We start from the raw sequence: 15,647 nt of genomic DNA, 5'->3' as shown, positions 1-15,647 counted from the left end.
ATCATTACAATTAAAATACTTTTTAACTCTATTGAGTTCACATGAATGGGCAATCAAATACATTTGTTCAATTTTCACGCATACGCAACTAAATAGAGTTAAAATTAATGTAAAACACCCTAGAACCTTCAATGTTATGTGATGCGTTGTGTGTTTGAAGTAGTCAATAAAATTAAAAGTACTGATATTTTTACCATGACATATCGCTTATCTGGTGATAATGGATATTTTTCAAAAGAGCCACAGGCATTATTTGCTGGCTGTCGTAGATAAGTACAGAGTCGTCAGTGGCCACAGCAAAGATTATCCTGTATGGCAAGCTGAAAAAACAAAAAAAAACAAAGTATACATTAATTCAAAAATGTTAACTATAAATGATACATGAATAAAAAAAAAAAAAGACAAAGTGACAATACTAATTTTACTGATAAGAATTTTTTAAAAATAGTACTAGTACAGTAGATTCCCTCGAATTGAAAATTTTGAGTTCTAATTGTTTGTCTCCTGACAAAGTCAAGGGCTGAAACGTTGTTTGTCTCCTGTTGTCCCCGTTTTATGAGCTACATATAATACTCTATTTTCCTCTCCAAAAATTTGAACACTGCATATGGTCGAATATAATTAAAACACAATATCAACTCACCTGAAGAGAGACTTGTGAGATTCCCACTCTGGAGTCTCCTCAGAATGGGAATCTGGAAAAAAAAAAGAAAGAAATAAAATAGTCAAAATCCTGATAAGGCGAGATTTGCCGGAGTACCTTTATCCTACCACTACGTACTGGATGAATTAATAACAAACAAGAATAAAAAGAAAATTAAATTGTGACAGAATATTTGTTTCAAACTTGAAGTAGAAAATAATTTAAAAAAAAAAACAAAAAAAAAACGATTTCTCCTTCATAAAGTATGTACAATGTGGTCAAATTAAAATCAGCACCATAAAAGCTTGTTAAATTTAAGCAAAGTTGGTTGGAGTATGAAAATTGGATATTTAATATTGTTGCTTGCAATATGCTATAAAACATTACACATAGTTAAGCAAAGTGTGATGTATCAACTGTCCTCTCTTTTTTTTGGGCTTACAGTATAAGCCTGATTAGAAGTTTTATTGGGTTTTTTTTTTAGTTTTAATATCTATTATTGTTTGGTCTTTGAAAACCACTTTATACTGGTGGGGAACCCGCAACAATTACAGGGAAATAAGGGCAACTACGAACAGGCACTCATCTACTTTAATTATTATACTATTGTAATAGTAATAAAGTCTGTGGGTGTGCGCAAGTGAATCTGACAACAGGATGGCAATTCTGAATGTCAAATGACCTATCATTATGGGTACCATCATTTGCACTATAATCATTTGAGTCAATGGGTAATAGAATTACTCTTAATTAAAATTTTTAAAAGGTTTGCAAGTTCCCCGTATATCAAACTGTAAAAAATAGATTTATAATTTTTAGATTTGCCAGTATTTTTGTGCTCATTGGCAAAAGTTTAACCCGGCTGTATGGAACAATTTTAACCCCCTATTTTTATTTTTATTTTTTTTTAAGAACAGAAAAAGATGACATTGGATCCATTAAACCAACAACAAAAAAACAGGAAAAAAAAAGACCCAATCCATCTACAATAAAATAGTGACAAAAATCAACAAAAACACAATACCTGGGTTATAATCCTTTGGGGTGCGCAACTCAAAGAGTTGGGGATTGGCACGAATGACTATGGTAGCTTTATCACCACTTGGAAGATACAAGGCTGGCCTGAATAAAGAATAAATTAAGGCTCAATGATTCTTTATTAACAAGTCAAATAAATGATACTTTTGGTAGGTGTACGTTGTTATGGTGAGCAGTTCGAATAGCTCCATTGGTATAACACTCCACTAACAAGAAAAGGGCCATCCCCATCTATCAATGCATTTGTTAACCGGCAGATGAAATGATTTACTGCGTTTTCACATTGTGATTTGGTGACACCCTTCATGTTCCTAACAACAGCATTTGTAAGGACTTGGGTGGATTCACATACCATACACCACATATTGTCTTTAAGTAGTAAATAGTAGTAGTCCTTCAGAGCCATTAGGCCCATGGAACCGGACTTTATCCCGGTTATTTTATAGCATGAAACAGACAAGAGCAATTGCTTGCTTCCCTTTGGATAGGAAACTAGTCTATCACAAAGTACTTTCCACCAGATCTAACAGATCCAGCTACCCAATCACAGGGCCACGGCTACTCAAAGGATTATATTTTACTGAATGAAAAACTCTTTGGATTATGTCTTGTCTGTATCCACTGAAAAGCAGTCCCCTATTTGTGTCCAAAAACTTTGACCTTTTATTATTGTTTTCGAAACAGCCATTATTATAAAAATCATGAACTCATTTCTAGACTGTTTGAGGCTTATTTCAAAGATTAAGTGTCAAAATAACATATCAAAGCAAATACCCATTGATGTCTATAAACTGTTTTTCTTCCCCAGTAAGTCTTCGCAGAGGTTTAAATAGAATGTTTTTTTTATTAAATCAGAATGTGGTTGGGTTAAATTGTGAGTAATTACTGTGTTGATTGGTGATGCAAGAAAAGGTTATAGCCATTTAATTGGTTTACCTTTTTTTCTGCTCAGCTGAGAAGATGGAAACCTCACCTTGAAAATGCTCCTCGTACAAACACAAATGAACAATTGACCAGCTTTTCTCCAACTTCCACGCAACCAGCTGGGGCAAAAAGGAGATGACCATCACTGGAAAACTCTAGTCGTCGGAAAAAAGATCTCAATCCATCGTCATGAAATATTCTGAAAGCTTTGGGCTTTTGAGTATCAGTCTGTGAATTTTGTTGTTCTTCATTTAAAATAGGGGTCATCTTGCTGACATTGTGTACACAATTTTTGGAAGTCATGTTGTATATCCGCATTGATCTAAAATAAATCAAATTGAAATACATTCAAAGAGAAAATGAATAGCTTCAACAAATGACAAAATGTTTAACATAGAAAGTTTTGGTCTAAAAAAAACCTTATTCAGCCAACAACAAAAACAATTAAACAGTAATAATTCACGTAAAATCTAGCAGGATAATCAATGTTGGAAAGTAAATATTATTTTTGCATTCGATATTTAAGCACCACCAACATTGTGAACAGTGCATAATTTTGTATATTGCACAAAAAGTAGAGTGAAAAAGACACCCCCAAAAATTTGATGCAATTGAAGCAATGAAACATAACAAATGTTTGGACAATTTTCAAATAAGAATGAACCAGAAATGGGATAAAGATTTATTTGCTTTGTTTTTGAAAGTTTAACAGTGCTTGTAACACCCCTGGGTCATTTAAGCATCAGGAAAAGAAACAAAATAGTCTTTGATAAAAGGGATGATAGACGTCTTCGGTGATTTGTTCAATTTCACTCATAAACCTTTCTCAAAATGGCACATTTTCATTTGGTTACATCAGATAACATGCGAATAAAAATCAATATCATGCCCAATCACATACATTTCTCAGTCATTAAATCATATGAAATTAATCTACCAAGAAAAATTATCATTATTTTGATAAGCAAAATAAAACAGAAAAAAGCAGGTTTAATATCTTGATTTTAAAAAAAAATTTAAGAAAAAAATACACTTATGCGGCATGTACAGAAAATCCTCGTCACATTTGGAACCTTGGAAAAATAGGCAGTAAAAACAAAATGGAGATGTAATGAATTTAATGAAGTTGGCAATAAAGCAAGAAAAAGGGTAGTACAGTTCTATTATATTATGAGCAAATTAAATATATAAGGCATCATGTTATTTCTTATAAACATGCTACCTCATCATATTATATCAGTAATAGGGCTTCAAAATGGGACGAAGTGTTCCTAAATGCCCTTAAAATATAAGTAACAATATATTGGATATTACACATGGCAGATTATTTAAATGAAAATATTAAAAAGTGCGAAACAGATAAAAGCATAGAAAAAAAATAATAAAAAATAAAAAACCATCTATTCCTATCATTGACATATTATGAATGCTCAGACATCATAGCTGCCAACTTTTCAGTTAAATCGGGACGACCATGTACACAATACCGTTTTTGACCAAAAACAGCAGTCTGTTTGGACTATTATAGAATATAATTTAGATTAAGAGCTTTTTCTGTACCTTCTTTTAATTAGCTAGTCAAAAAAGCATAATTCTGGGACGTGTAAGGGTCATCTCCAAACATAATACAACAGTCCAATGTTGTTTTTTTCTCCAGATTGCCAAATTGGGACAGTCCTGAGACAGCTATGAGACGTATCATATATGTATTTTAAGCCAAAAACTTCCCTATCAAGGGCATTTTAAAATTCATTAAAATCTTTAGTATTTTTAGTTTGAAATTTTAGACTGTTTCATGCTTTGGAATATAAATGTATTCTTACTAATTGAAGTTGAGTATATTGAAATAAATATCTATATAAATTGAAATCTATGGGTATATACTGAATGATGTAACCAACCTGTCAGAGCTTAGGGTTGCAATATAATCTCCCAAAGGATCAAAAGTAACGCCTTGCACATAACTTTTGTGCTCATTAAAAAATGCTATCTTTTGAGCTGAAAATTAAAAAGAAAAAAATACATTAATTTGCTTTTCTGAAATGACTTTTAAAAATAATTTTAGAAATAATTAAATGATTCATGACTGTTTGTCGGGTGATATCCATGCATCCAAATGTATGAAAATGTCTCAAAGAATGTTCTGCTTGCAGTTGGTCTGGGACACTTTTAAATACTTTCGTTTTTTGTGAACCAATCAAAATATCCATAATTAACTATCTGACTGGTGAATATGGTGTAGATACCAACAGTTTTTACTAAGTGCCATGATCGTCTGTTTTTAGAATGACTTGAGGCACTCCATTTGTTTTATAATAATAATAATAATATAAATAATAATAATAATAATAATAATAATAATAATAATACACACACATACAGCACTCATTCTCGTGTAAAACACAAGCTCTGGGCACTTTACAATATAAATTTATCAATTTTAAGTGAAAAAAAAAATCTTTCAATTTGTAAAATATACAAAACAAAATGTCATTTAAAATGTTATTTATTGGTCTACATTACCAAAGGAAGATCAAATTGATATTGCTAAAATGTTGAAGCACCGGTTGTGGAGGTAGTGATGAAGTGTCTTGTCTTATAATGAAGTTAAGCAAAGTTGTACACAGTGACCAGATAGGATAACAATGATCATAAAATTAGCACCAGCATTATGTTCTCAGGTACGACTCTTTACACAGAAAGGTGATTTAATTATATAGATTTTAGTTTCCATTTCCCTGTTGGGGAGATAAATGAATAAATGTTGTGAAGAGCGATAAGCATGGTATAACCGAACCAGGGAAATATTTTAATTGGAAAATGTGCTTCTCACCTTTCTTGACATCCCACACAATAGCACTGTTATCCACAGATCCTGATACTAAGTACCGATGGTCGTTGGACCAACTCAAATCTTGCACATCCCCTAAATGCCCCCTGAAAATGGAAACATAAAAGTAAGAGTGCTTGAACACAAGCCATCAAAATCTTGAAAGGACAAACAAAACAAAGCAAATCAAAACAACTGCTACTGATCTATTGCTCAATCACGCCAGCAAGTCAAGGTAAAACTCAGCGTCAAGCTTGGTAAAGACACCCCAAAAAATATTTTTAAAATCATGAAATCATAAAAAGAAGAAAGGCAGTGTTTTCTGCCAGTATTAATAAATTAAAAGATTTAAGGCATTTAACCCTTTACAGAAGGGGTTCAATTTTATTATGACCTAACAAAATATATTTTTGTTCTATGCCCTATATCGCAAAGAACTTTTCGCCAAATCTAACAGACTCAGCTACCCATTCACTACTGGGTGGACAGTTAAATACTTCTAATAATAGTTCTAGTAAATTCATTTTGAACCAAACAGCATTCCTAAAGCTGCCCACTTGGTAATAATAAAATCTGACTCGTACAAAATAATAAATAAAAACAGAATGATCATTTAAAAAAATTTTTAATCAACATAAGAGGTTTCATTGTCAAAGATCTTGGTTAATTCAATTTTCACTTAATATTTTCTATTTAACAAATAATAAAAGCTCAAATGTGGCCGGAGATTATTTAAAGTATAAAATAAGATTACATGCATAATTTTATGCAAAATCTCAAAAAGGTATGAGAAAAATATTAGTGAAAACTGGCATTACTGAAATGATAATTATAGTACAAAATGTGATGTCTCATTCAGAAACACAACAGTTGATTGGATCAAATGTGTCATTTTCAACATCATTCACTCTTGAAGAAAAAAAATTAAAATATTACCAACAAAAAATCATACTAAATCCTCTGGAATCGTATCTACATATTTGGGTCCAAAATTCTTAAAGGCGAAATTACAGACTGGCAGATCTAAATATATTGCGGAGAGATGAAAGTTAGTCAAAAACAAGTGTAAATAACAAAATCAATTTACTAACCTAAGTGTCTTGTAACAGACCCAGGTCTCCTTATCCTCCTCTACATCATCTTCAGAGAAAATATTGTTGGAAGGTGCTGGAACATCACTCAACTTCCATACTAGGATAGCCGAATCTGTTTTATGTCCATATAAATTAATGAAGTGAATTAAATTTATCTATTTTAGATACAATTTTAATTTATTTTTTAATCTAAAAAGTCACCATTTTAATATTACATTTATATTACTTTTTCTACTAAGATTCAAGACTATTTGTTATATATCTTCTTATTCGTTGTAGCCTTACTTACTTACTTATCCGAACCAGCGACCACCTGAGCTCTAGCCCTTCGGTCTTGTGTCATGACGTAGAAGTTAGACGTCTTTTGTAGTTGTTCCAGGTGACTATACAGTGTATCGTCGTAGCCTTAATATAATGCATTCTTAACAATTATTTTTCTTTGTAGAATTGAAATCAATAGATATAAGTTTAAAAACGGAATTAATGAAAAAGATAGATGTGCATGGAACCTTAAAATAAAATAAAGATATTATTACCATCACCAGCACTTGCCAACAGCTCTCCTGAAATAGAAAATGTGCAAAAGAAATATAAAACGCCTTTATTTGAATAGTATCAGTTTAATCTAATTTATAGTAAAATGAGTTCAAAAAGTCATCCACTTATCATCCATGTCTGAAACTACTGTAACATTTATAGTACTTGTATAATTATATATCATATGTAGATTACAGGTTAAGCACTGACATTTTTGTAGCTTTGTCATGTTATAAAGCTTGACAACAAACAGACTTTCTACAGCTTATTCTATTGCATTGATCTGATCTAAGGCAGATTGCAACGTGAACAGAATTATTAAAAATTGCTATGTACTGATGCTGAAAATATAAAAATGGGCAAAATTCAAGAAATCACTTTATTTACCCTGGTTTGGCAGATTAAGTTCTTTAAAAGTGAATAATTACAGGGTTTTAAAAGCAAAAGTTTTATGATTTGGCAGTAGGTCTTTTCATTCAGTTCGACTATTGATTTGAAACTTTCCTTTGACAAATTTACTCTTTAACTCACTGAATTTATGAAAACTTGTCAAGCTAGGAAAAGGAAGAAAGATATGTAATTCCTATGATAGCCATATGTCTTGCTACTTTGGTCGACATGAAGGTTTTTACTAGTTGTAAATTATTATTGTCATAGACCACGGGGAAAACAGCATTAGGGCTTATACCACCAGTGAGGTGTACAGCAATATTCAGTTTAAAATCACCAATCAAATAAGAATATGAAAATTATTTACCATCTTTAGAAAACCTCACTACATTTATTGATGCCGTATGACGTCTCAGGTTGGACAAAAATTCAACATTTCCTTTCCCATCACCATTATAGGTCATTTGCCATATCTGAAAATAAATATGATCATATATAATGGAGAGAAAGAAAAAAACGATACAAAATAAAAATGGCCAATAAAATCGGTTGAAAGTTTGATATGGCTGAACCGACAAAGAAAGAAAGAAGAAAAAAAATTTTGATACCTTCAGCAGTAGTGCGGCTATGTGGTCTAGTGGTATGACACTCGCTTTCGGATCGGAAGGTCCTGGGTTCGAGCCTCGCTCGGCGCATAGTTGAGTCCTTGGAAAAGGCTCTTTACTCACATTCTCTCACCGTACTCAGGTGTAAAATGAGTACCTGGCCGTTAACAGCGTTGTCTTTGTCCGAAAAATTGTAATATCGCCTGACAGGCATCATGTCCCGTCCTACATGTTAAATGTTGCTGTTGACCAGGGACCCCTTGTAAAGCGCTTTGAGCACATTTAGTGGATATTGCGCTATATAAAAGCTCAATTTTTTTTAAATTTTTTTTTTAGTAATTATTATTAAAGGTAACATGAAAATATGGTAAGCATACTTACTCTAACAATCTTGTCAACACCTCCACTTGCGAGGCGTTGAATAGCATGATTGCCAGGCTGAAAATCCACAGAGTAAATTGGATCCCTCTCATGCCAGGAAATCTCAGGGGTTGTGACCTTCATCTGGAAAAAATTTAAATTACATTTCGTTTTATTTTCTTCCTTTTAATTCTCATCATATTCATCTTCGTTCCATTTCCATTCTGACAAAACACAAGAATTCATTTTTTATCCTTTTGGTTAATATCGTAATAATTGCGACTGCCAATTCCAATCATGTCCTAGTCAGGCATGCAGCCATCCTTTGATGATTTAAGCTTTTCCCTTGAAAGTTTTATGCAATTTCAAAATTGTCAATCTATCCTTATATGTGCTCCAATATTTCAAATCATTAATTCATTAATTGGTAGTTTTGACAAAGTGTAGGCATGAAGTTGACAGCATACCTTGCAGTAGAGTATTCATTGGTCTGCACTGTTGAGAAACTATTGGTTTGTTGAGTCAAAATACCAAAAAAGCAAATCATATTTTCTTGGTGTCATTGACCACAAGAATTGCAAAAAGAGGGCACCAAATGCAATATCCACTATATTCTAACGACTAGAATATAATACTTGTTTAATGTTGAACAATTTATTTAAAAATCCTAAATAGTATAAATTATAAATGTTTCAATATTTTGCGAGTATAACACTAATACTGTAAATAATGTTTGGGAATTTATCAAACATTTACGAATAAGAGCATCAAAATTTGGAAAGCAGCCAAAGCCAAAGGGCACTATACATTTTTTTTCGTAAATCTGGTGTAAAAGTGGGAAAGTCTTAGTCCAGTTGAAGCTAACCCCCCCCCCCCCCCCCCACGTCCTTATCTCTCTCTCACTCTCTCTCTTTCTCCAACTCCACTCTCTCGTCTCTACGCTTTGTCTTTGTAGACGGAATATTTTCTCCGATATAAATCACTTCATGATGGATGTGATGGATGAAGTCTTGTGATTTACCCAGAGACGCCAACTTTAAATTTCACTTACAGGAGTTTCAGCCACCACTCGTAGGAACTTCCATGCCGAAAGAGGAATTTCCGTGCACAAACAAAAAGGAATTTGAATGGTATGTGGCATTGTGTTTACATGTATAGTTCTAAATAGATAACTGATTAGAATTACAGTGTATATTATGATACATAAACACATTGCAAATTACAATCCCAAAGTTTCCTTATTTCAAACTAAGTAAAGCGCCAAAACCTAATGGTAGAGATTGTAGTACTGGTGGTAGTGAGGATGATGTGGTGTTGGTGGTTCTAGTAATAGTGGCAAAGATGATGAAGATGTGATAGTGGTTGATGTTGTAGTTGCAGTGGTAGTGATGATGATATGGTGGTGGTGGTGGTGGTGGTTGAAGTAGTAGTGGTAGTGATGATGACGTGGTGGTGGTATAGTGGTTGTAGTAGTTGTGGTCGTGATGATAATGATGTGGTGGTGGTTGTAGTAGTGGTGGTAGTGATGTTGATGTGGTGGTGATGGTGGTTGTAGTACAAATGGTAGTAATGATGATGTGGTTGTGGTGGTTGTAGTAGTAGTGGTATTGATGTGGTGGTGGTTGTAGTAGTAGTCGTGGTAGTGATGATAATATGGTGATGGTGGTTGTAGTAGTACTGGTCGTGATGACGATGTTGTAGTGGTTGTTGTTGTATTAGTAGTAGTAGTAGTAGTAGTAGTAGTAGTAGAAGGAGTAGTAGTAGTAGTAGTAGAAGTGATGATGATGATGTGGTGGTTGTAGTAGCAGTGGTAGTGATGATGATGTGGTGGTGGTGGTTGTAGTAGTAGTAGTGGTGGTAGTGATGAAGATGAGGTGATGGTGGTACTTGTAGTAGTCGTGGTAGTGATGGTGGTTGTAGTAGTGGTAGTAGTGATGATGATGTGGTGGTTGTAGTAGTATTAGTGGTAGTGATGATGTGGTGGTGGTGGTTGTAGTAGTATCAGTGGTAGTGATGATTTGGTGGTGGTGGTGGTTGTAGTAGTAGTGGTAATGATGATGTGGTGGTGGTGGTGGTATTGTAGTATTAGTGGTAGTAGTGATGTGGTGGTGGTGGTAGTAGTAGTAGTGGTAATGATGATGTGGTGGTGGTGGTTGTAGTAGTAGTGGTAGTGATGATGATGTGGTAGTGGTGGGTGTAGTAGTAGTGGTGGTAGTGATGATGTGGTGTGGTGGTGGTGGTGGTTGTAGTAGTAGCGGTAATGATGATGTGGTGGTAGTTGTGGTATAGTATTAGTAGTAGTTATGATGTGGCGGTGGTGGTTGTAGTAGTATTAGTGGTAGTGATTATGTGGTGGTGGTGGTTGTAGTAGTAGTGGTAGTGATGATGTGAAGCTGGTGGTTGTAGTAGTAGTGGTAGTGATGATGATGTGGCGGTGGTGGTGTAGTAGTGGTGGTAGTGATGATGTGGTGGTGGTGGTTGTAGTAGTAGTGGTTGTGATAATGTGGTCGTGGTGGTGGTAGTGGTAGTGATGATGATGATGTGGTGGTGGTGGTTGAAGTAGTAGTTGTGGTAATGATGATAATGTGGTGGTGGTGGTGGTTGTAGTAGTAGTGGTAGTGATGATGATGTGGTGGTTGTTGCAGTAGTGGTGGTGATGATGGTTGTAATACTAGTGGTAATGATGATGATGTGGTGGTTGGAAGGGGGGGGGGGGGGGTATCCTTGGAACAAATTGACCTCACCGGAATTTGACGGAAGTTGCCCGGAGCCCGGAATTTTTTGCTCCAGACCGGAGTTTTTTCCGGTGAAACCGGAGTTTTGGCATCACTGTTTACCGTTGTGGACTGGATCGTGGGGGAGAATGTTGGCAATTCAGTAACTGTGCTGTCACTCACTGGCCAGTTGAGTTTGTTGATGAGTTAGCAGACGGTCATCGGACATTGCTACAGGCTACATGATGGCTGTCATTATTCCCAGACGCCTGTCTGGGGATAATGAAAATTCGTTATCCCCAGACATCTGTCTGGGGATAACCAATTTTTGTTATCCCCAGACAGGTGTCTGGGGATAAAGAAAATTTGTTATCCCCAGACGCATGTAGCAAGTGGGCAGAAAGATTTTATGCAAAATGCCAAACTAGGCGTGAAAAATACCAAATATTCTGGAAAAAATACTAGTGGTGTGTCCCAAAACAGTTAATATATCAAGTGATATTTAACACAAGATGAAAGTAAATAGTGATCAAATGTCAAATCCAGCTCTTTTAAAAGAATTATTTTAAAGCAAATGGATCAATGAAATTTCTTTTGTTACTTTGATCTGAAAACGTCAAACTGGCAATTCGACTTTTTATTTTCAACCAGGAAGAAAGTTGTTAATCATGAAATCTGTTCATAGTCCACCAACCATTTAAATTTTCACTACCTACTTACCTGTTAACTTTATTGATATTCTCTTGTTTCTATAATTTGCTCATTCTGGCCACAATTTTGGGGATGACCGGGAATTATTTTTTATTTCGCGGACTAATTCCTAGGCCATGACGTTATTCGCCCCAAAGCCCAAAACCCAAAACCGACACCTGTTATTTTCCTGTCTTCTTCGCACAAGACAATATAATTTAGTATCACACGTCCACAAAACTAGATCCAACAACATATTATTACTCGAATCAGAGATGAAAATAACTACCAAAACAAGGAAGCAAAAATGGTGGAAATATGTTTAGCTCATACATGAAATTAAGATATTCCGATATCGGTGTGGATAGACAGCTCAGTGGGTTAGGCCACCTTTCATTTTACTCCTTTTAGCTGCACAGATTCGAACCAGTCGCGACCCCCCCCCCCCCCCCCCCCTCACACACACACACTTTTTTTTTTTACTTTTTCTTTCTTTCTTCCCAGTTGATGTTCATTGTTTTCACTTTTGTTCCGAGTTCCGAGCAAGAGTTTTTTTTAATCAGTTGAATTTTTTATTTCTCCAATAATATTATTTCATTATTTAATTTGGTATAGATCTATTATTGTTTTTTTTTGGTCAAATGATAATATTAATAATAATAATAATAATAATAATAATAATAATAATAATTGTTATTATTATTACTATTACCATCATAATCATTATATTATTATCAATAATAATATTATTTTTATTATTAATACTCTTATTATCATACTATTATCTATTATTATTATTATTATTATTATTATTATTATTATTATTATTATTATTATTATTATTACTATTATAATTATAATTGTTATTATTATGATTATTATTATTATTATTATTATTATTATTATTATTACTATTATTATTATTATTATTATATTATTATTATTATTATTATTATTATTATTATTATTATTATTATTATATTATTATTATTATTATATCTATTCTCTATCTGACCATTTGGTCGCTCTCTGAATATTTCTGTTTGTTTGCTTTTTAATTATTTATTCTTTTCAGACACTATTTGAGATCGGAGTGGGGACGAATATATTTGCTAGAAACTAGGAAAAAAAAAACCGAGAGAGAGAGAGAGAGAGAGAGAGAGAGAGAGAGAGAGAGAGAGAGAGTTTAATATTTTAAAAAAAGAGGTGGGGGAGGATGGATGGGACATTTATCCCTTTCAACGTTCTGTAAAAAGAAGACGGAATTGAAAAAAAAAAAAAAAAAAAAAAAAAAGTGACGTTACCAGGATTCGAACCCACAACGTCGATTATGGTCAAACTTCCAGGGCAGACGACTAAACCATTCGGCCATGACACCCACTTCGAAGTCGACGCATATTTTGTGTATATGTAGTGTCTAGTTGTGGATAGACAGCTCAGTGGGTTAGGCCACCTTTCATTTTACTCCTTTTAAGTGAAATTGAACATGCCATGGAACGAATGAGGGATGGTAAAGCAACAGGCCCTGATGAAATATCTGTAGAGGTATTAAAAAGCCTAGGAGATCTAGCAATTGATGAACTTCACATATTATTCAACAATATATACAATACTGGGAAAATTCCAGAAGATCTCTGTAACTCTATTTTCATAGCAATACCAAAGAAAGCAGGTGCAGTCAGATGCGAAAATTTTAGAACTATAAGTTTAATAAGCCACATCAACAAAATACTGTTGCGTATAATTATCAACAGGCTAAGGAATAAGATTAACCCCGAAATCGCAGAAGAACAATATGGATTCCAACCTGACAGAGGGACAAGGAACGCAATATACCTCCTCCGTGTTTTAAGTGAAAGAGCTATACAGGTTCAGACCCCACTATACCTCTGTTTTGTCGACTACAAAAAAGCTTTTGATAGAGTACGCCACAAAGAAATACTAAAACAACTGCACTCCATTGGCGCTGATGAGAAAGACCTCAGACTCATGCAAACATTATACTACACCCAGCAGGCATCTATCAAAATCGGAAACTCTACAGGAAATTCCATTCCTATTAAGAAAGGAGTCCGTCAAGGGTGTGTTGCCTCACCAGATCTGTTTAATCTATACCAAGAAACAATCATGAGGGGCATAAATAATATGGAGGGAATAAAAGTGGGAGGTCACAACATAAATAATATAAGATACGCAGACGATACGGTACTCATTGCAACATCAGAAATCCAACTTCAAAAGATTGTTGACAAAGTGGTAGTAGATAGTGAAGCCAAGGGAATGGAAGTGAATATCACCAAAACGGAATGCATGGTAATACAGAAAAACCCAGAAAACAACAACACCTGCAATATAACGATTCACGGCGAGCAACTTACCAACGTAGAAAGTTTTAAATACCTAGGTTCAATAGTGACAACAGATGGAAGATGTAACCGAGACATACGAGCAAGAATAACTCAAGCCAAACAGGCCTTCATGGACCTGGGAAACATTTTGAAAAACAAACAGATGTCGTTCGGGATTAGATTCCGAGTCTTGAAGTGCTACGTGTGGCCAATCTTGTTATACGGATGCGAAAGCTGGACTACAAATGCAGAAACACAAAAGAACATTGAAGCTTTTGAAATGTGGTGCTTGAGAAGGATGCAGAGAATATCGTATACTGCACACAAAACGAACGAAGAAGTGCTAAAACAAACATACCAACAAAGGAAACTAATGCCCTTAATAGTGGATCGACAACTATCCTTTTTCGGACACATAGTAAGGAAAGATAAGAATGAATACCTGGCAAGTTGTGGAAAAATACCTGGTAAACGCGCCTGGGGGAGACAAAGAAAAACACTCATAGACCAACTGAAGGGCTTCACCAGCCTAACAATCCAGGAGCTGTTTGAAAAGGCAAGAGACAGGGAGGAATGGAGAGAGATAATTCATGCAGTATTCGAAGCCTGGACCAGGCATGGAACCTAGAAGAAGAAGAAGAAGTGTCTAGTAACAAATGATTTTAATGTTAGTTAATTTTATGTTTTTATAGATATTTTATTAACTTTCCTTATTTCTATGTGCATTTGGAAACATTCCATATTCTGGAATGTGGATAATTGTTTAAATGAGCGGAGTTTCAAATATGCGTCTGGGGATAATGAAAATTCGTTATCCCCAGACACCTGACTGGGGATAATCACAGCGGCTACATGACAATGACAAGACAAAAGATGGTTCTAACCATAGCCCTACTATAATACTGGCCGAAGCACGAGACAATGACTAGGTAATTAAAAATATTGCAAAATTTAATTAAATCAAAATCAGATTCAGTCACCCACCTCTGTTTCTGCTAACGAGTAACTGTAACGACTCTACTACTTGAGTAACGAGGAGGGGTGTGGTGAGTGTGACTGGGGACAAGCGATAGTGGAGTCCGAGAACTTGGAATGAGAGTGAGGCGTGAAATAATCAACTAAATCCAATGAATTGGTTGGAATGTCCAGCTTAAATATCACCACAGAAATCAATCCATTTAAAGTTCTTATTTAATGTAAAATATTTTCTTGACAAAGAACACAAGACATTAATTTGTACCCTCTTGCTTTCGCGGAAATCGGAAACCAAAATATACCGGTTGTGTTGGAAAATGATAACCAAAAAGATATTTAATTTGGTGAACGGATTGTTTTTGTTGGTTTTATTTGTTTTGGTTTGTTTTGCTTTGTTGTTTTGTTTTTTGCCTTTTTTTTTTTTTTGTTTTGTTTTTCTTTTTACACAAGAAAACTGAAAGTCGATTAAACATTATTACATTGTTTAAGTTAATCGGTT

The 15,647-nt window shown here is 34.4% G+C and overlaps 1 protein-coding gene across 2 annotated transcripts in view; it reads right to left on the bottom strand.

Moving 5' to 3' along the window:
• LOC144967741 (chromatin assembly factor 1 subunit B-like) overlaps positions 1–15,647 on the bottom strand; it is a 29,248-nt gene that overhangs the window by 3,030 nt on the left and 10,571 nt on the right. Inside the window, exons 1-11 of one of the 2 annotated variants that reach the window (XM_078905324.1) lie at positions 15,158–15,442; positions 8,443–8,565; positions 7,824–7,929; positions 7,066–7,092; positions 6,527–6,641; positions 5,439–5,542; positions 4,507–4,603; positions 2,655–2,927; positions 1,668–1,765; positions 644–695; positions 195–320 (exon numbers count right to left, since the gene is read on the bottom strand). In XM_078905324.1, the coding sequence (XP_078761450.1) occupies positions 195–320; positions 644–695; positions 1,668–1,765; positions 2,655–2,927; positions 4,507–4,603; positions 5,439–5,542; positions 6,527–6,641; positions 7,066–7,092; positions 7,824–7,929; positions 8,443–8,565 (1,121 nt within the window). In that variant the 5' untranslated portion in view covers positions 15,158–15,442. Of the gene's footprint in view, positions 1–194; positions 321–643; positions 696–1,667; positions 1,766–2,654; positions 2,928–4,506; positions 4,604–5,438; positions 5,543–6,526; positions 6,642–7,065; positions 7,093–7,823; positions 7,930–8,442; positions 8,566–15,157; positions 15,443–15,647 lie in introns of those variants that run through there. The other variant, XM_078905325.1, reaches the window with a different exon arrangement.

The sequence above is a fragment of the Berghia stephanieae genome, chromosome 3 (genome assembly GCF_034508935.2).
Source record: "Berghia stephanieae isolate SIO BIC M18660-M18661 chromosome 3, UCSD_Bste_1.3, whole genome shotgun sequence".
Classification (NCBI taxonomy): Eukaryota; Metazoa; Mollusca; class Gastropoda; order Nudibranchia; family Aeolidiidae; genus Berghia; species Berghia stephanieae.
Note: the sequence above shows the minus strand (reverse complement) of the source record. Positions and strands in the feature narration are given on the sequence as shown.